Source organism: Hypanus sabinus, chromosome 4, assembly GCF_030144855.1.
Source record: "Hypanus sabinus isolate sHypSab1 chromosome 4, sHypSab1.hap1, whole genome shotgun sequence".
Classification (NCBI taxonomy): domain Eukaryota; kingdom Metazoa; phylum Chordata; class Chondrichthyes; order Myliobatiformes; family Dasyatidae; genus Hypanus; species Hypanus sabinus.
The window spans coordinates 904,584-926,402 of record NC_082709.1 but is presented as its reverse complement, the minus strand read 5'-3'; the positions used below and the strand labels follow the sequence as shown (position 1 = coordinate 926,402).

Here is a 21,819-nt window from a genome sequence, read left to right as displayed (position 1 = left end):
TCAGGAGGGATTGCTCCCTTGCCCATTCAACCTTTCCTACCGATCTCCCTCCTGGCACTTATCCTTGCAAACGGAACAAGTGTTACACCTGTCCCTACACCTCCTCCTTCACTACCATTCAGGGCCCCAAACAGTCCTTCCAGGTGAGGTGACACTTCACTTGTGAGTCTGTAGGGGCCATCTACTGTGTTCAGTGCTTCCAGTGTGGCTTCCTGTATATCGGTGAGACCCGACACAGATCAGGAGACTGTTTCATCGAGCACCTATACTCCATCCACAAGAACAAGTGGGATCTCCCAGTGGCTGCCCATTTTAATTCCACTTGCCATTCCACATGTCAGTCCATGGCCTCTGCCACTGTCGCAATGAGGCCACACTCAGGTTGTAGGAACAACACCTCATATTCTTCTGGAAAGCCTCCAAACTGATGGCATGAACATCGATTTCTCAAACTTCTGGTAATGCCCCCCTTTCACCATTCTCTATTCCCATTTCTCTCTCATCTTATCTCCTTATGTGCCCATCACCTCCCTCTCCTTTTCTTTCTTCCATGGTATTCTGTCTTTTCCTATCAGATTCCCCCTTCTCCAACCCTGTATCTTTCACCTATCAACTTTCCAGCTCTTTACTTCAGCCCTCCCTCCTCCCGGTTTCACCTCTCACCTTGTGGTCCTTCCTCCCCTCCCCCCACTTTCTTACCCTGACTCCTGAACTTCACATTTCCAGTCCTGTTGAAAGGTTTCAGCCTGAAATATCAACTGTACTCTTTTCCATGGATGCTACTTGACCTGATGGGTTCCTCCAGCATTTTGTGTGTGTGGCTTGGATTTCCAACATCGACAGATTTCCTCATGTTTGAGAGTGAACCCCTTTGAACCCGCACCAGTTTTAGCACAGTTTCCCCAATTTAAATTTTCAACCTGAGATACAGACTTATCCTTTCCCATAATTATTTGAAACTAATGGCATTATGATCGTGAGATTGAAAGCGTTCCCCTACAAAAACTAATCACCTGCCCTGCCTCATTCCCTAATAGGAGATCTAGTTGGAATTTCCATGCAGTGATTGGGAAAACTTTTCTGAACACATTTGACAAATTCTATCCCATTCAGCCTTTGTACAGTATGGGAGTCCGAATCAATAGGTGGAAAGATAAAATCACCAGCTAGCACAACCTTATGTTTCTTGAACCGTTGAAGGGAACTACAGTACAGAAGCAGGCCATTCAGCCCATTAGTCCAATGCTAAAAACTGCCTACTTCCAACAACCTGGATTAGACCCATAGCCCCCCCCCCCACAATATCTTTACTATCCATGTACCTATCCAATCTTCTCTTAAACATTGAAATTGAGCTTGCATGGACCACTTGTGCTGGCAGCTCATTCCACACTTTCACCATTTTGACTGAAGAAGTTTCCCCTCAAATTCCCCTTAAACTTCTCACCTTTCACCTTTAATCCATGACCTCTGATTGTAGTCACACTCAACCTCAGTAGAAAAGGTCTGCTTGCACTTATCCTATCTATTCTAATCATAATTTTGTGCAACTATCAAATCTACTCTTACTCTTCTACACTCTAAAGAATACAGTCCAAATCTATTTATTCTTTTCTGGTAACTGAAGTCCTTGAGAACTGGTGATATCCTTGTAAGTTTTCTCTCACTCTTTCAACCTTGCTTACATCTTTCCTGCAGGTAGGTGACCAAAACTGCATGCAACACTCCAAACCAGGCCTCACCAATGTCTTGGATAACTTCAACATAATTTCCCATCTTCTGTACTCAACATGTTGGCTCATGAAGGCCAATATGCCAGAAGCTTTCTTTACGACCCTATACATGGCCAAAATTGTATTTCATATGCCACTCTCTTGACCATTCTCCTAATCTGTCTGTCCATATGTAGCCTATCCATTTCCTCAAGACTACCTGCCCCTCCACCAATCTTCATATCACCTGCAAATTTGGCAACAAAGCCATCTATTCTATCATCTAAATCATCTAAAAAGAAGCGGTCCCAACACCAACCCTGTGGAGCACCTGTAGTCACTGGCAGCAAACCAGAAAATGATCCTTTCACTCACACTTGCTGCCTCCTACCAATCGGCCAATGTTCTAACCCTGTTAGTAATTTTCCTGTATTACCATGGGCTCTTAACTTCATAAACAGCCTCATGTGTGGCACCTTGTCAAAAGCCTTCTGAAAGTCCAAATATACAACATTCACTGCATACTCTTTATCTATCCTATGTGCAATCTCCTGAAAGAATTCCAGCAGGTTCATCAGGCAAGATTTTCCCTTAAGGAAACCATGCTGACTTTGTCCAATCATCCTTAATAATTGACTCCGACATCTTTCCAACCACTAAGATCAGGCTATAAATTCCTTTCTGCTGCCTTCCTTCTTTGTTAAAGTGTGGAGTGACATTTGCAATTTTCCAGTCTTCTGCCAGAGTCCAATGAGTTTTGTATGATCATTACTAGAGCCTCCACAATCTCAACTGCTACCTCTTTCAGAACCCTAGGGTGCAGTTCAGCTGTTCGGGATGATTTATACCCTTAGGTCTTCCAGCTTTTTGAGCTCCAACTTGTAATAGTAACTGCACCCACTACTCTTCCTTCACACACTACAACACCTGGCACTCTGCTAGTGTCGTCCACAGTGAAGCCTGATGCAAAATACTCATTCAGTTCATCTGCCATCTCTGGCCCCCACTATTATTTCTCCAGCTTTGTTTTCTAGTCCTATATCCACTCTCAGCTCTCTTTTATTTTTTACATACTTGAAAAAGCTTTTACTATCCATTTTGATATTGTTTGCTAGCTTGCTTTCATATTTAACCTTTTCCCTCCTAATGATTCTTATAGTTGCAATCTGTAGGGTTTTAAAAGCTTCCCAATCCTCTGTCTTCCCACTAATTTTTGCTTTGTTGTATGCCCGCTTTTCTGTTTTTACCACAGCTTTGATTTCCCTTGACAGCATTGTTGTGCTATTTTGCCATTTCAGTATTTCTTCATTGGATATGGACCACAACCTCAGCCTGCTCATCCTCTCATTGAAAAGTACTGTGAACTCCATCTGATACATCCATGATCTCTCCTAAGTAATTACTTTATTTAGCTAATTTATTACTCCTGATATGTTGTGCTAAAGATCAGCATGAAAAACTTAAAAGTTATTTACCAGGGAAGGTTTTACAGACTCATTGTCTTTATTACCACTTGTTGGCCATGTGCTCTCATAGGTATTCTTTTCTTCTGACCATAATGCTGGTGTCAGACAACCAAGCAATCCATCTGTCAGGCTGTCCTCCCTGTCATATTTAAACAGAAATGCTGGATTCATCTGGTCGACAGTCCATGTATTAATCAATGATTGAACTGGAAAACTTATTTGTTTAAAATTTGGATGTGAAGCAGCTTTTGTTTCATAAGAACTGATGTTTTTCTGGCCTTCAGTACATAAGACAGTAGTTTCTGCTTCATTTACTACAATGTCCCAGTTATTTCCATAGGACAATGCTGCTGTAGGCTCTTGTGCAATATTGGTCCCTACAGAATCTTTTATTTTGGTTGATTTTACATCAGCTTCATTCTTTTTATTCATATGCAGTCCTAACTCAAATAAATCAGTATTGCAGTTTTGTATATTATTGATTTTTGGGATCGTTGATGACAAAGGGTAGTCAGTTGCATAATCACACAGATTTCCTCCAACAGTCACAGCAGATGACTTATTGAATGGATTATCATGACCCTCTGAAAGGACAGGTTTGACTGCGGCTTGTTCAATTGAGCCTTCTCTAATAATTGACAAATACTGGCCTTCTAGGTGAACTTCATAACCTGGTAATGGATAAGAAGCCACTGAACCATTTGATAGGAAGCCGGAATCTGAAACTTCCTGACTATCTGAGTTGTGGAATGATACTTCATTTCTGAAAGTTCTTGCATGCCAATACTGATCAGAAATTAGCCCAACATTTGCTTGATTTTTATCACTCATGAACAAACATCTACTTTCTTCTGTGTTTTTGTTCTTTCTTTTCATGTTTCTGTTAATATTTTTTTGTTTGGAATTCAGTTTGTTTTTTTTATGCACTGCATTGTTTTTCTCAGTTGCTTGATTTGATTTTGTAACCTTAAGTGTCGGTCTTCTTCTCCATGGCACAGAATGAACAATTTGATGAACAGCTCCCCATGTTGTGGACTTACGCTTTGCACAATACAATGGGCTACTAAACATTTCATAAATTCCTGGTCCTTTATCAATTGGATTTATTTCCTGAAACACATCACTGTACTTTAATGCCAAGAAATCACCTGTGGAATTTAATCTTGGAAACTGTTGAATTGGCGATTCATCAAGAATATTTATATTGCTGTTGTCATGTGAATGAGATTTTTCTTTTGAAGTTGACCTATCATTAAAGATTGCTCCTTGTACTTTTGTTTGTACTTTTGATGAAATTTGGCGCAGATGAGAATTATCCAGTGAAGGGAATACAGGAGCATTTTTACAATGTAGGAAACAAGCAGATGAAGACACAAGCATATCTTTCCTCCTTGAAATGGGGAGGTACTGCAGTGATTTGGAACTAGGTTTGATTCTTTCTGAAGTAAAGTTACTGTAATTCACTTTGTACATTTTCCTTCCTTTTCGTGCTAAATTGTTTAAACTGGAGTTGGCACTGTGAGGCACATCAAAGCTGGCATCTTCCATTTTTACTAAAGTATGTTTTGAAATTTGCAGGGTTTTAGAGGGCACTTGTTTTGCCATTGTGATCATTTCAACAGAGTTGCACTTTGTTGTTTTATCTCTAAGAGCTAAATCAACTTCTTTCACAGAAGAGGAATATTTTGTTTTCACAATCTCTCCTGCTTTAGATTCACGTTGTCCAAATTCCACCAATTTTAGATGAATCCCTCCCGGAATTGTGTTTTCTCTCAGACTGTCTCCTTGAGATACAGTACCAATTTTTTCCATTTCTTTTTCAGATGCAGGAGCCTCATCTGCAGATAATTTGCTTTTGTTTTCAACCTGCAAACTTTTATTTTCATTTGGAATTACCATTGCAGACTTGAGAACATTGGCACTCATATTCTTTTTAGCACTGCACAATGATTTATCAACGTGTAAAGATGACTTGCTGCATAGAGTTACATCCAATACAAAGCCACCTTTGTCACAATTAACATTTGGTAATTCATTTCTTAAGTTTGTTTTTGCAATATCAAGATCTTCATGTTTGTATCTATATTTATCTAATTCAACTGGTGTAAGTTCTCCTTTACCTTCTAGTGTGGTCTTGGAAGTGAAATCCATTGCACAAAAATGTTTCGCCACTTCTTCAACAAGACAGTGTTCATGCTTAACTTTTGTACCAGCAGCTATACAGTCTGTGAAAATATCAGGATGAATGTCTAAGCAGAGTGGTTTGTGACTTAGTGTTTGCTTAGGGTTCTCATCTTGATTGGAGGAGGTTTGGTTGCTGGATGCACAGATGTTTGTGCATTCATTTATATGGTTTCCTCTGTTAACCTGTGCTAAGGAACGTGCATCCCCTCTTTCTGTCCATATGCTTGATTCTGGTGATGTAAAAGAATAAGAGGAGTTTTGTTTTGAACCTGATGTTAAAGAAACTACATTCATTTTGTTTAGCAGTGACTTGTTCATCCTCTGCTGGAACAAATCCAGTGGTACAGGTGACCTTACAAAGCTGGCACTGGATTGTGCTAATCTTACATCATGTATATCTTTTGGGAGCATATCTTTTAGTTCTCTTTCATTTACAATATTTTATGGCATCTATTTTTTAAAAAACTGCAATAAAAAGAAAAGGACCATTAACATTACTTAAGTAAGTTGCATAAGGCTGTTTTCCTATCATGAAACATTACAGTGAACAGAACTGACTCTCAGAACCTGGAAAAATCATGAACAGTAGTAGCTAGTCTTGAAAAGGGTTCTTAGTGGTGCTGGTAAACTTACAAATTGTATCCAGAGCAAAACGGATATTTTAATTCTGTGTTCAACACTTACCTTGAAGGTCAATGGGAGGTTTAATGCTATGTTGAGATGGGAGTACCATAAAATGAACTAGTTGGTAAACTTCAAAAGAACATTATCGACTTCATAAATCTTTATGAGGTCCTTTAAATAAAGAGGAGTGGAATACTGCTAAGAACAAGGACAACATTTTATCTCAAATCCAGACAAAGGTCACACTCCAGATGAACTTGCTGGCCAATGAAATTGAAATGGACGAGAGCATCAAAAAGGGGGAGAGAAAATTTTGGCATTTGAAATTAACATCATTAAAAACTTAGTTCATACAGAACTTAAGAGAATAAATTCAGAATCACACAATACCTTTCAGATGTTGTTTCTGTTACTCTCCAAGACTGATGGCACTTGTAAAACTCTGCGATAGATGAAGGAAGTGCAAGACAGATATATTCCAAATAAGAAGAAATTTTCAAATCGAAAAAGGATACTACCATGGTCGACAAATGAAGTCAGAGCCAAAGAAAAAGCAAAAGAGAGGACATACAAGGAAGCCAAAGCTAGTGGGAAGATAAAGGATTGGGAAGCTTTAAAAAAAACTTGCAGAAGGAAACTAAGAAGGTCATTCAGAAGGAAAAGATGAATTATGAAAGGAAGCTGGTGACGAATATCAAAGAAGATGCTAAAAGCTTTTTAAAGTATATAAAGAGTAAAAGAGAGTTGCGGGTAAATATAGGACCAATAGAAAATGAAGCTGGAGATATTGTAATGAGAGATGCAGATATGGCAGAGGAATTGAATGAGCATTCTGCATCAGTCTTTACCGTGGAAGACATCTACAGTAAACTGGACAATCAAGAGTGTCAGGGAAGTGAAGCATATGCAGCTGAGAAGGTGCTCAGGAAGTTTAAGGGTCCATGGGGTATATAATTCTCCAGAACCTGATGGAATGCACCCTCGGGTTCTGAAGGAAGTAGCTGAAGAGATTGGGGAGTCGTTAACAATGATCTTTCAAGAATTTCTCTTTTGGAAGAGGACAGCGAGGCTTTGAGAGGAAGTCCGGCGGCGGCCATTTTCAAATTGTCCAATTGTGTCTCAGATCAAAGTTCTGAGAGGCGGGACTGCGCAGGCGCGTGAGGAGGCCTGGGAAGGAGGGAAGATATAAAAAGAACGCGGCCTTAAGAAGCAGGCAGCTTCGTTTGCGGGCAGCGGAGTGCGCCTGGAGCAGAGTGTAGGGCTTGGGCTCAGGGGGCTTAGGTGGAAGAGGGCACAGTAGGCTTATCTTTTAGTTCTTGTTATTTTTCAGTTTTTCGGGAAGCATGAGTGTGAGGGCAGCTTGTTGTTCTCGGTGTCGGATGTGGGAGGTCCTGGAGTCTCCGAGCCTCCCGGACGTCCACATCTGCGCCAGGTGCGCCGAACTGTAGCTCCTGAAGGACCGAGTTAGGGAACTGGAGCTGCAGCTCGATGACCTTCGCCTGGTCAGGGAGAGTGAGGAGGTGATAGAGAGGAGTTACAGGCAGGTGGTCACTCCGGGGCCACGGGAGGCAGATAGGTGGGTCATGGTCAGGAAGGGGAAGAGGCAGGTACTAGAGTGTACCCCGGTGGCTGTACCCCTTGACAATAAGTACTCATGTTTGAGTACTGTTTGGGGGGACAGCCTTCCTGGTGGAAGTGACAGTGGCTGGGCCTCTGGCACAGAGGACAGCCCTGTAGCTCAGAAGGGTAGGCATAGAAGAAAGAGGACCATAGTAATAGGGAACTCCGATAGTCAGGGGTTCAGACAGGCGGTTCTGTGGAGGATATCAGGAGTCCCGGATGGTAATTTGCCTCCCTGGAGCCAGGGTTCGGGACGTTTCTGATCGCGTCCAAGATATCCTGAAGTGGGAGGGTGAGGAGCCAGAGGTCGTGATACATGTAGGTACCAATGACATAGGTAGGAAAGGGGGAGAGGTCCTGAAACGAGAGTATAGGGAGTTAGGAAGGCAGTTAAGAAGAAGGTCCGCAAAGGTAGTAATCTCGGGATTACTGCCTGTGCCACGCGACAGTGAGAGTAGGAATAGAATTAGGTGGAGGATGAATGCGTGGCTGTGGGATTGGAGCAGGGGGCAGGGATTCAAGTTTCTGGATCATTGGGACCTCTTCTGGGGCAGGCGTGACCTGTTCAAGAAGGACGGGTTACACTTGAATCCTGGGGGGACCAATATCCTAGCGGGGAGGTTTGCTAGGGCTACAGGGCAGACTTTAAACTAGTAAGATGGGTGGGGGGGGCGGGAATCAATTTGAGGAAACCATGGGAGAGGAGGTTAGTTCACCAGCAGAGCAAGTAAATAGACAGTGTGTGAGGGATGAAAGGTAGGTGATGGAGAAGGGATGCGCTCAGCCCGGAGATGTAGGGGAGAAGAAAGAAAAGGATAATAAATTTGAATGCATTGTTAGGGATGAAAAGAGAGGAGGAGGTGGAGAGTATCTTAAATGTATCTATTTTAATGCTAGGAGCATTGTAAGAAAGGTGGATGAACTTAAAGCGTGGATTGATACCTGGAATTATGATGTTGTAGCTATTAGTGAAACATGGTTGCAGGAAGGGTGTGATTGGCAACTAAATATTCCTGGATTTAGTTGCTTCAGGTGTGATAGAGTAGGGGGCCAGAGGAGGAGGTGTTGCATTGCTTGTCCGAGAAAATCTTATGGCGGTGCTTTGGAAGGATAGATTAGAGAGCTCCTCTAGGGAGGCTATTTGGGTGGAATTGAGGAATGGGAAGGGTGTAGTAACACTGATAGGAGTGTATTATAGGCCACCTAATGGGGAGCATGAGTTGGAAGAGCAAATGTGTAAGGAGATAGATATTTGTAGTAAACACAAGGTGGTGATTGTGGGAGATTTTAATTTTCCACATGTAGACTGGGAAGCTCATTCTGTAAAAGGGCTGGATGGTTTAGAGTTTGTGAAATGTGTCCAGGATAGTTTTTTGCAACAATACATAGAAGTACCGACTAGAGATGGGGCAGTGTTGGATCTCCTGTTAGGGAATGCGATAGGTCAGCCGACAGATGTATGTGTTGGGGAGCACTTCGGGTCCAGTGATCACAATAGCGTTAGCTTCAATATAATTATGGAGAAGGACAGGACAGGACCTAGAGTTGAGATTTTTGATTGGAGAAAGGCTAACTTTGAGGAGATGCGAAGGGATTTAGAGAGAGTGGATTGGGTCAAGTTGTTTTACGGGAAGGATGTAATAGAGAAATGGAGGTCATTTAAGGGTGAAATTATGAGGGTACAGAATTTTTATGTTCCTGTTAGGTTGAAAGGAAAGGTTAAAGGTTTGAAAGCACCATGGTTTTCAAGGGATATTAGAAATTTGGTTCGGAAAAAGAGGGATGTCTACAATAGATATAGGCAGCATGGAGTAAGGGAATTGCTCGAGGAATATAAAGAATGTAAAAGGAATCTTAAGAAAGAGATTAGAAAAGCTAAAAGAAGATACGAGGTTGGTTTGGCAAATAAGGTGAAAGTAAATCCGAAAGGTTTCTACAGTTATATTAAAAGCAAGAGGATAGTGAGGGATAAAATTGGCCCCTTAGAGAATCAGAGTGGTCAGCTATGTATGGAGCCGAGGGAGATGGGAGAGATTTTGAACGATTTCTTCTCTTCGGTATTCACTAAGGAGAAGGATATTGAATTGTGTAAGGTGTGGGAAACAAGTAAGGAAGTCATGGAACCTATGACGATTAAAGAGGTGGAAGTACTGGCGCTTTTAAGAAATTTAAAAGTGGATAAATTTCCGGGTCCTGACAGGATATTCCCCAGGACCTTGAGGGAAGTTTGTGTAGAGATAGCAGGAGCTCTGACGGAGATCTTTAAGATGTCATTAGAAACAGGGATTGTGCCGGAGGATTGGCGTATTGCTCATGTGGTTCCATTGTTTAAAAAGGGTTCTAGAAGTAAGCCTAGCAATTATAGACCTGTCAGTTTGACATCAGTGGTGGGTAAATTAATGGAAAGTATTCTTAGAGATAGTATTAATAATTATCTGGATAGACAGGATCTGATTAGGAGTAGCCAGCATGGATTTGTGCGTGAAAGGTCATGTTTGACAAACCTTATTGAATTTTTTGAAGAAGTTACGAGGAATGTTGACGAGGGTAAGGCAGTGGATGTAGTCTATATGGACTTCAGCAAAGCCTTTGACAAAGTTCCACATGGAAGGTTAGTTAAGAAGGTTCAGTCGTTAGGTATTAATGCTGGAGTAATAAAATGGATTCAACAGTGGCTAGATGGGAGATGCCAGAGAGTAGTGGTGGATAATTGTTTATCGGGATGGAGGCCGGTGACTAGCGGGGTGCCTCAGGGATCTGTTTTGGGCCCAATGTTATTTGTAATATACATAAATGATCTGGATGATGGGGTGGTAAATTGGATTAGTAAGTATGCCGATGATACTAAGGTAGGAGGTGTTGTGGATAATGAGGTGGGTTTTCAAAGTTTGCAGGGAGATTTATGCTGGTTAGAAGAATGGGCTGAACGTTGGCAGATGGAGTTTAATGCTGAGAAGTGTGAGGTTCTACATTTTGGCAGGAATAATCCAAATAGAACATACAGGGTAAATGGTAGGGCATTGAGGAATGCAGAGGAACAGAGAGATCTAGGAATAACAGTGCATAGTTCTCTGAAGGTGGAGTCTCATGTAGATAGGGTGGTGAAGAAGGCTTCTGGAATGCTGGCCTTTATAAATCACAGCACTGAGTACAGAAGTTGAAATGTAATGTTAAAATTGTACAAGGCATTGGTAAGGCCAAACTTAGAATATTGTGTGCAGTTCTGGTCACCGAATTATAGGAAAAATATCAATAAATTAGAGAGAGTGCAGAGACGATTTACTAGGATGTTACCTGGGTTTCAGCACTTAAGTTACAGAGAAAGGTTGAACAAGTTAGGTCTCTATTCATTGGAGCGTAGAAGGTTGAGGCGGGATTTGATCGAGGTATTTAAAATTTTGAGAGGGGTAGATAGAGTTGACGTGAATAGGCTGTTTCCATTGAGAGTAGGGGAGATTCAAACGAGAGGACATGATTTGAGAGTTAGGGGGCAGAAGTTTAAGGGAAACACGAGGGGGTATTTCTTTACTCAGAAAGTGATAGCCGTGTGGAATGAGCTTCCTGTAGAAGTAGTAGAGGCCAGTTCAGTTGTGTCATTTAAGGTAAAATTGGATAGGTATATGGACAGGAAAGGAGTGGAGGGTTATGGGCTGAATGCGGGTAGGTGGGACTAGGTGAGATTAAGAGTTCGGCACGGACTAGGAGGGCCGAGATGGCCTGTTTCCGTGCTGTGATTGTTATATGGTTATAATTGATAGATTCTGGCATTGTACTGGATGACTGGAAAATTGCAAATGTTATTCCGCTATTTAAGAAGGGTGGGATGCAATAGAAAGGAATCTATAGACCTGTTAGCCTGACATCAGTGGTTGGGAAGTTGTTGGAATCGATTGTTAGGAATGAGATTACGGAGTACTTGGAGGTTAATGACAAGATAGGCCAAAGCCAGCATGGTTTCCTGAAAGGAAAATCCTGCCTGACAAACCTACTGCAATTCTTTGAGGAAATTACAAGCAGGGTAGACAAAGGAGATACAGTAGACATGATGTACTTGGATTTTCAGAAGGCCTTTGACAAGGTGCCACATATGAGGCTGCTTAGCAAAATAAGAACCCATGGAATTACAGTGGTGTTACTAGCATGGGTGGAACATTGTCTGGCTGACAGAAAACAGAGTAGGAATAAGAGGATCCTATTCTGGCTTGCTGCTGGTTACCAGTAGAGTTCCACAGGGGTCGGCTGCTCTTTATGATGTTTGTCAATGACTTAGAAACATAGAAAACCTACAGCACAATACAGGCCCTTCGGCCCACAAGGTTGTGCCAAACATGTCCCTACCTTAGAAATAACTTGGCTTACTCATAGCCCTCTATTTTTCTAAGCTCCATGTACCTATCCAAAAGTCTCTTAAAAGACCCTATCATATCCACCTCCACCACCGTTGCCTGCAGCGCATTCCACGCACTCACCACTCTCTAAGTAAAACAACTTACCCCTGACATCTCTGTACCTACCCCTGAGCACCTTAAACCTGTGTCCTCTTGTGGTAACCATTTCAGCCCTGGGTAAAAGCCTTTGACTATCCACACGAACAACACCTCTCAACATCTTATACACCTCTATCAAGTCACCTTTCATCCTCCATCGCTCCAGGGAGAAAAGGCCAAGTTCACTCAACCTATCCTCATAAGACATGCTCCTCAATCTAGGCAACATCCTTGTAAATCTCCTCTGCATCCTTTCTATGGCTTCTACATCCTTCCTGTAGTGAGGCGACCAAAACTGAGCGCAGTACTCCAAGTGGGGTCTGACCAGGGTCCTATACAGCTGAAACATTACCTCTCGGCTCCTAAATTCAATTCCATCATATGGCTTCTTAACCACTGAGTCAACCTGTGCAGCTGCTTTGAGTGTCCTATGGACTTGGACCCCAAGATCCCTCTGATCCTCCACATTGCCAAGAGTCTTACCATTAATAATTTATTCTGCCATCATATTTGACCTACCAAAATGAAGCACTTCACACTTATCTGGGTTAAACTCCATCTGCCACTTCTCAGTCCAGTTCCTATCATTGTCCCGCTGTAACCTCTGACAGCCCTCCACACTATCCACAACACCTCCAACCTTAGTGTCATCAGCAAACTTACTAACCCATCCCTCCACTTCCTCATCAAGGTCATTTATAAAAATCACAAAGAGTAAGGGTCCCAGAACAGATCCTTGAGGCACACCACTGGTGACCGATTTCCATGCAGAATATGACCCATCTACAACCACCCATCTACAGCCTTGCATGGGGTAACTTATCAAATGCCTTGCTGAAATCAATATACACTACATCTACTGCTCTTCCTTCATCAATATGTTTAGTCACATCTTGGACTACAGTATTAAGTGTTCAGGAAACAGAGAGCCCGCAGAGAGACAAATAGTTTAGGGGAATGGGCAAAGAAGTGGCAAATGAAATACGATGTTGGAAAGTGTATGGTCATGCACCTTGGTGGAAGAAATAAACGGGCAGATTATTATTTAGATGGGGAGAGAATTCAAAATACAGACATGCAAAGGGACTTGGAAGTCCTTGTGCAGGATACTTTAAAGATTAACCTCCAGGTTGAATCGACAGTGAAGAAGGCGAATGGAATGTTGGCATTCATTTCTAGAGATATAGAGTATTAGAGCAGGGATGTGATGTTGAGACCACACTTGGAGTATTGTGTGCAATTTTGGGCTCCCTATTTTAGAAAGGATATATTAACACTGGATGGGGTTCAGAGAAGATTCACGAGAATGATTCCAGGAATGAAAGGGTTACCCTATGAGGAATGTCTGGCAGCTCTTGGACAGTTTTCTCTGGAGTTCAGGAGAATGGGTGGGGGGGGGGGGAAATCTCATAGAAACATTCAAAATGTTAAAAGGCCTGATCAGATTAGATATAGCAAATTTATTTCCCATGGTAGGGGAGTCCAAGACAAATGGGCATGACTTCAGGATTGAAAGGCATCCATTTAGAACAGAGATGTGGAGAAGTTACTTTAGACAATAGACAATAGACAATAGGTGCAGAAGTAGACCATTTGGCCCCTCGAGTCTGCACCGCCATTCTGAGATCATGGCTGATCATTCACTATCAATACCCAGTCCCTGCCTTGACCCCATATCCCTTGATTCCCCTATCCATCAGATATCTATCTAGCTCCTTCTTGAAAGCATCCAGAGAATTGGCCTCCACCGTCTTCCGAGGCAGTGCATTCCACACCTCCACAACTCTCTGGGAGAAGAAGTTTTTCCTCAACTCTGTTTTAAATAACTGACCTCTTAATCTCAATCCATGCCCTCTGGTACTGGACTCTCCCAACATCTGGAACATATTTCCTGCCTCAATCCTATCAAATCCTTTAATTATCTTAAACGTTTCAATCAGATCCCCTCTCAATCTCCTCAATTCCAGTGTGTACAAGCCCAATCTCTCCAATCTCTCTGCGTAAGACAGCCCTGCCATCCCAGGAATCAACCTAGTGAATCTACGCTGCACTTCCTCAATTGCCAGAATGTCCTTCCTTAAACCTGGAGACCAAAACTGTACACAATATTGCAGGTGCGGTCTCACCAGGGCCCTGTACAAATGCAAAAGGACATCCTTGCTCTTGTACTCAATTCCCCTTGTAATAAAGGCCAACATTCCATTTGCCCTCTTCACTGCCTGTTGCACTTGCTCATTCACCTTCATTGACTGATGAACTAGGACTCCTAGGTCTCTTTGCATTTCTCCCTTACCTAACTCTACACTGTTCAGACAATACTCTGCCCTCTTGTTCCTGCTTCCAAAGTGGATAACTTCACATTTATTCACATTGAATGACATCTGCCAAGTATCTGCCCACTCACCCAGCCTATCCAAGTCTCCCTGTATTCTCCTAAAGTCCTCTTCGCATGTCACACTGCCACCCAGTTTAGTATCATCAGCAAACTTGCTGATATAGTTTTCAATGCCCTCATCTAAATCGTTGACATAAATCGTAAAGAGCTGTGGTCCCAATACAGAGCCCTGTGGTACCCCACTAGTCACCTCCAGCCAGTCTGAGAAACACCCATTCACTGCTACCCTTTGCTTTCTATCTGCCAACCAGTTTTCTATCCATGTTGAAACCCTGCCCCCAATGCCATGAGCTCTGATTTTACTCACCAGTCTCCTATGTGGCACCTTATCGAATGCCTTCTGAAAATCTAGGTACAATGCCTTCTGAAAATCTTTAGTCAGAGGGTGGTAAATCTGTGGAATTTGTTGCTATGAGTGGCTATGCAGGCCAAGTCATTGGGTGTATTTAAGGCAAAGATAGATTCGTTCTTGATTAGCCAGGGCATCAAAGGGTATGGGGAGAAGGCAGGGGAGTGGGGATGACTGGAAGAATTGGATCAGCCCATGTTTGAATGGCGGAGTGGACTTGATGGTCCAAATGGCCTTCTTATATTCCTATATCTTATGGTAATTCTAACCCTGATCCCAGATCCCACTCAACCCATACACCTGCCTTATCACTATATACCTTGATGCCCTAACCAATCAGGAAACTATCAACTTTTGCCTTAAATATACGCACGCATGCGGCATTCACCGCAGTCTATGGCAAAGCATTCCACAAATTCACCACTTTCTGGTTATAAAAATACCTCCTTACCTCCATTCTAAAGAGTTGCCCCTCAATTTTGATGCTATGCCCTCTAGTTCTGGATACCCCCATCAGAGGAAACATCCTCTTCACATCCATCCTACCTAGTCCTTTCAATGTTTAGTGGGTTCCAATGAGATCCCCATGCATTCTTCTAAATTCCAGTGAGTACAGGCCCAAAGCTGCCAAACACTCTTCATATACTAAGCCCCTCATTCCTAGAACTATCATAGTAAATCTCCTCTGGTCAGCTTTACTGAGTATGCCACTATGCATGGAGATGTCTGCTTTCAGCAATAACTTGAATATAACAGGCTGATAGGAAGTCATTTTACAAGAACACCAACAAATTTATTATAAAAGGGGCACACAAAAATGTGGGAGGAACTCAGTAAGGCAATTAACAGCTATGGAAAAGAGTAAACAGTCAATGTTTCAGGTTGAGACCCTTCCTTTCCAGATCTCATGAAGGATCTCTGCCTGGCCTCTTAGGTTCCTCCAGCATTTTGTGTGTGTTGCTTTGGATTTCCATCATCTGCAGATTTTCTCACATTGCAAAAGGAAAATGGTTAATACCAAATGAAAAATACTTGAAATCTGGAAACTTGAAAGAAAAACAAAAATCAAAAATACTGTTAGGTACGCAAATAGTAGCAATTTCTTCTTAAATATTTGTGCATTTTTTTACAGATTGGTTAGGACAGAGTGTTCCATGTCCCAGGGATTCTGTATAGTCATATCTTGGGGATTGAGCTCATGAGTGCCAAACAACATCAATATTCTTAAACTTACCACAGAAATAAGTCTACCCCTCAGTCTTTTCATGTGAATTTTCATTTCAATATTCATCTGCTTTCCTCTGTATAGCTACTTGAGCTGATGAAATAGCTGTATTGGGATTCAGGAAGATTGACAGTGCAAGTGAACTCCCAGAAGCAACTCAATAATCAAGAGAATATATCATAACACATACAAAATGTTGGAGGAATTCAGTAGGTCAAGTAGCATCTATGAAAAAGAAGAAAGAGTCAAAATTTTGGCTATTACCATTCACCAGTCCTGATGCTGCCTGACCTGCTGATTTCCTCCAGCATTTTCTGTATGTTGCTCTGGATTTCCAGCATCTGCAGAATCTCTTGTGCCTAAAAGATATTGCAAGACAGGAATTGGGATAGGAAGCATCATGATTTACAAGTTAGTAGGTGTTCACGTGAGCATGATATTTGTCCTGGGATTGCAGGAATTGGTTCTTCTCCAAACTATGATGGTTCTTACCCTTTTTAAATTCTAAATAACCTTAATGGTGTTTCATGTCCAGTTTCTAAACTGACAGCATCATTCTACATTTGTTTTTCACTTCTGGAAAACTTGATTAACTCGAAGACTCGTTATCATTATCAGGTAGCCACTATTCCAATCTTTTCGCTGACGTCTCCATACAGCAGAAAAAGAAAATGAAAAATATTAAACTGCTTACTTTGCTGAATATTAGTTTTTGTATCTTGTAAAGTATCCAGCGGTGTTTCACTTTTACTCTCACTTGCCTCCAATTGTGATCCTTGCGTTTCACCCCTAACTTCAGAATTGGCCATATTGTTAAGCCTTTCCTTGTTTCTGGTGGATGAATTTAATAAATTGCCTTTCCTTAGATGTACTGCATCCAGCTGTGTTCTATCCAGACATGTTGATGGATGTTGCTTTTGTCTATCGAGTTGCTTCCAAGGATTTGTCAAGGCAGTATTGGTGCTGTGAAACATCAACAATGGTTTTATCTTATATTTCTGATACCATATCTGAACAAACTTTGCTAAGCTACACAAATTACATGTAAAAATTACACGCAATTGAGCAATTTTTTAAAAAATTGATGAATTTGTTTAACATCACCATACACTAACAATGGACTTCTCTTCCCCACTGGTTTTATCTGGTGCGTGTATCTATTATTGTCTATGTATCCATACATGTGGAGTGAAAGTCAAGGAATTAATTAACACATCTTGGCAAAGTGGATTATCTAATCAGTCAAGTCAAGTCAGTTTTATTGTCATTTCGACCATAACTGCTGGTACAGTGCATAGTAAAAATGAGTCAACGTTTTTCAGGACCATGATGTTACATGACACAGTACAAAAACTAGACTGAACTACGTAAAAAAAAACAACACAGAGAATGCTACACTAGACTACAGACCTACACAGGGCTACACAAAGTGCACAAAAACAGTCCAGGCATTACAATAAATAATAAACAGGACAATAGGGCAAGGTGTCAGTCCAGGCTTCGGGTATTGCAATTCGGGCATAAGCAATTCCAAAAATTCTGTTTACCAATAGTGAGACGTTTAATTCAGTCATTTGCAATGCCGATGGCCCAGTTGAACTGGGAACAAGAGAGGAGGCTACTCACCGATCCAATTCTGCTCCAATGTCTTATGGCCAAAAAACAATATAGAGGGGGAAATTAAGGCTATTGTTTTGTCTTGCGTATAATGAAAAGATATCTATCTATATACCATTACTGTTACTATGAAAGGATTAAATATGAAATTGGTATAGTTTCAAATGAAAAAAATTCATTTTCTATTTGTAACTACAGTGCATACTAAATGTTTTAAAATTTACATAGTATATTAGAGAAAACTGATGTGAAGCATTATCTCTGCTTCTGTATAAAAAATGCTGTCTGATCTGCTGACAATTTCACTTAATTTTGTGCTTACGTTTCAGATTCCCAATAGTTGCTGGTTTGCTATGCAACCCTATGAAATGTGAGTCATGTACGTGGTCCATTGGATTGTTTTGTGATGCTACTGATGTTGTGGAATATATTGATGAAATGAAAGTCATGCCCATCAGTCCATCAGATTGTTTTGTGATGCTACTGATGTGGCATATGCCTGCCAAATAAGAGCAAACATCCCTAACATGCTACAGAACTCTGAATAAACTGGTTTGTCATTAAAGCAGTTTCACATTAAATAAGTCAGATATTATAATTCAGCAAGCCTGCAGTTCTAAACACTTTCATATCACTGCTAAATAATAGCTTTTTGTGAAACGTAGAACTTGCATCATTGTTTTTAACTGAGACACATGGATTACATTTTATTTTAGGTATATACTTCAGATGTCTGTAAGTTTCAATTTCTATAACATCTGCTAAAAATCAGCAGTCTTACCTATTTGATTCCAGCTTGTTACAAACAGAAATCATCTCTTCTAATACACTTTTTCCAGAGTGGAAACAATGCATCATTTCTCCCCTAAAAGATATTATTTCAGAGTTCCGAAAGAGGTGGCTGAAGAGATTGTGAGGCGTTAGTAATAATCTTTCAAGGATCACTAGTTTCTGGAATGGTTCCAGAAGACTGGAAAATTGCAAATGTCACTTTATTCTTCAAGAAGAGAGAGGGGCAAAAGAAAAGAAACTATCAGCCAATTTGTTCTCAGTGGTTGGGAAGATGTTGAAGTCGACTAGTAAGGATATGGTCTCAGGGTACTTGGAGGCATATGATAAAATATGTTGTAGTCAACATGGTTTCCTCCAGGGAATTATTGCCTGAGAAGTCTGTCACAAGTCTTTGAAGTAACAAAGAAGATAGACAAAGAAGAATCGGTTGAGGTTGTGTACTTGGACTGTCAGAAGGCCTCTGACAAGGTGCCATATATGAAGCTGCTTAACAAGCTATGAGCCCATGGTATTACAGGAAAGAGTCTTGTATGGATAAAGCAGTGGCTAATTGATAGGAGGCAAAGAGTAGGAATAAAGGGAGCCTTTTCTGACTGGCTGCCGATGACTATTCTGGAATCTGTATTGGGATCATTTCCTTTTATGTTACATATCAATGATTTGGATGATGGAATTGTTTGCTTTGTTGCAAAGTTTGAAAATGATTTGAAGATAGGTGGAGGGGCAGGTAGTTCTGAGGAAGTAGGGAGGCTTCAGAAGGACTTCGACAGATGAGGGGAATGGACAAAGAAATAGCAGATGAAATACAGTATTATCTTGTATAGCCAATCACTGAAATGAAAGAGTTGACTGTTTTCTAAATGGAGAGAAAATACAAATAAGTGAGGTGCAAAGGGACTTGAGAGTCCCTGTTCAGGATTCCCAAAGAGTTAATTTGAAGATTGAGTCTGGCAAATGCTATTTAGCATTCATTTCAAGAGGACAAAGATATAAAAGCAAAGATGTAATGTTGAAACTTTCTAAAGCACTGGTGAGGCCTTATTTAGAGTATTGTGAGAAGATTTGGGCGCCTTATTATCAAAAGGATGTGCTGAAACTGAAGAACGTTCTAAAGAGGGTCATGAAAATGATTCTAAGATTGAATGTCAGAGCGTTTGATGGCTCTGGGCCTATATTCACCAGAATTCAGAAGAATGAGGAGTGATCTCATTGAAACCTATCAAATAGTGAAAAGCCTCGATAAAGTAGATGTGGAGAGTTTGCTTCCTATGGTGAGCCATTCGAAGACCATTGGACTCAGCCTCAGAGTAGAGGAGTGTCCTTCTAGAAATGAGATGAAGAGGAACTTCTTGAAGAGGAGAGTTGTGAATCTATGGAATTCTTTGCTACAGGCATCTGTGGAGGTCAAGTCTTTATGTATATTTAAGACAGAGGTTGATAGATTCTTGATTGATCAGGGCATGACGGAATATCGGGAGAAAGTAGGAGATAGGGACTGAGAGGAAAACTGGATTAGCCATGATGAAATGGCAGTGCAGACTCGATGGGCCAAATGGCCTAATTCTGCTCCTATATCTTATGATCTATATAAGACCATAAGATTACAAGATATAGGAGCCAAATTAGGCTATTTGGCTAAAAAAGAACCAGTGTTCTTTTCCAATCAATTCTGACCAACTCCTCCCTCATGTCTCTGTAATTCACTGTAATACTAAATATATCTGACTTTAGCTTCTCCTTCTCAAATGTCAGGGTGAATTCGATGTTATTATGATTGCTTCCCTTTTTACCTTTCTTTTAACTTAAGCTCTCTAGTCAATTCTGGTTCATTACACATCACCCAATCCAAAATAGCCGATTCACTAGAGGGCCCAACCATGAGCTGCTCTAAAAAGCCACCTTGTAGGTATTCTAGAAATTCCCCTTCTTGGAGACCAGCACCAACCTGATTTTTCCAATCTACCCTCCCATGCGTTTTCTGTCTTCCATTATAATTTGCAGGCCAAATCCTTACTACCGTTTGGGGCTCTGTATGCAGCTCCCATCGGGGTCTTTTTACCATAAGTCCATAAGATATAGGAACAGAAGTAAACCATTCAGCCCATCAAGTCTGCTCCACCATTCAATCATGGGCTGATCCAATTCTTCCATTCATCCCCATTTCCCTGCCTTCTCCCCATACCCTTTGATGCCCTGGCTAATCAAGAACCTATCTATCTCTGCCTTAATTGCACCCAATAACTTGGCCTCCACAGTCACACGTGGCAACAAATTCCACAGATTTACCACCCTCTGACTAAAGTAACTTCTCTGCATCTCAATTCTAAAAGGACGCCCTTCAATCCTGAAGTCGTGCCCTCTTGTCCTAGAATCCCCTACCATGGGAAATAACTTTGCCATATCTAATCTGTTCAGGCCTGTTAACATTCGGAATGTTTCTATGAGATCCCCCCTCATTCTCTTGAACTCTATGGAATACAGCCCAAGAGCTGCCAGACGTTCCTCATACGGTAACCCTTTCATTCCTGGAATCATTCGTGTGAATCTTCTCTAAAACCTCACCAATGTCAGTATATCCTTTCTAAAATAAGGAGCCCAAACTGCACACAATTCTCCAAGTGTGGTCTCATGAATGCCTTATAGAGCCTCAGCATCACATCCCTGCCCCTATATTCTATACCTCTAGAAATGAATGCCAACATTGCATTCACCATCTTCACCACCGACTCAACCTAGAGGTTAGACTTTAGGGTATCTTGCACAAGAACTCCAAAGTCCCTTTGCATCTCTGCATTTTGAATTCTCTCCCCTTCTAAATAATAGTCTGCCTGTTTATTTCTTCCACCAAAGTGCATGACCATACACCTTCCAACATTGTATTTCATTTGCGACTTCTTTGTTCAGCTGTAATACTGACACTTCTGATTTTCCCTTCTCCCTCTCAAATTGTAGATTAAAACTTATCATATTATGGTCACTACCACCTAATGGTTCCTTTACCTTGAGTTCTCTTATCAAATCCGGTTCATTACACAATACTAGATCCAGAATTGCCTTCTCCCTGGTAGGCTCCAATACAAGCTGCACTAAGAATCCATCTCAGAGGTACTCCACAATCTCCGTTTCTTGGGGTCTAGTACCAACCTGATTTTCCCAATCTACCTGCATGTTGAAATCCCCCATTACAACCGTAGTATTACCTTTGCGACATGCTAATTTTAGCTCTTGATTCAACTTGCACCTATTTGGGGGGCCTGTAGATAACTCCCATTAGGGTCTTTTAGCCCTTACAATTTCTCAGTTCTATCCATACTGACTCTACATCTCCTGATTCGATATCACCCCTCG

General features: G+C 41.3%; 1 protein-coding gene across 3 annotated transcripts in view; it reads right to left on the bottom strand.

Moving 5' to 3' along the window:
* The window catches only part of map3k19 (mitogen-activated protein kinase kinase kinase 19), a 64,360-nt gene that overhangs the window by 34,312 nt on the left and 8,229 nt on the right, over positions 1-21,819 (bottom strand). For 2 of the 3 annotated variants that reach the window (XM_059966260.1, XM_059966262.1), the window contains exon 1: positions 3,188-5,910. In XM_059966260.1, coding sequence (XP_059822243.1) covers positions 3,188-5,773 — 2,586 coding nt within the window. In that variant the 5' untranslated portion in view covers positions 5,774-5,910. Of the gene's footprint in view, positions 1-3,187; positions 5,911-16,756; positions 17,026-21,819 lie in introns of those variants that run through there. The other variant, XM_059966261.1, reaches the window with a different exon arrangement.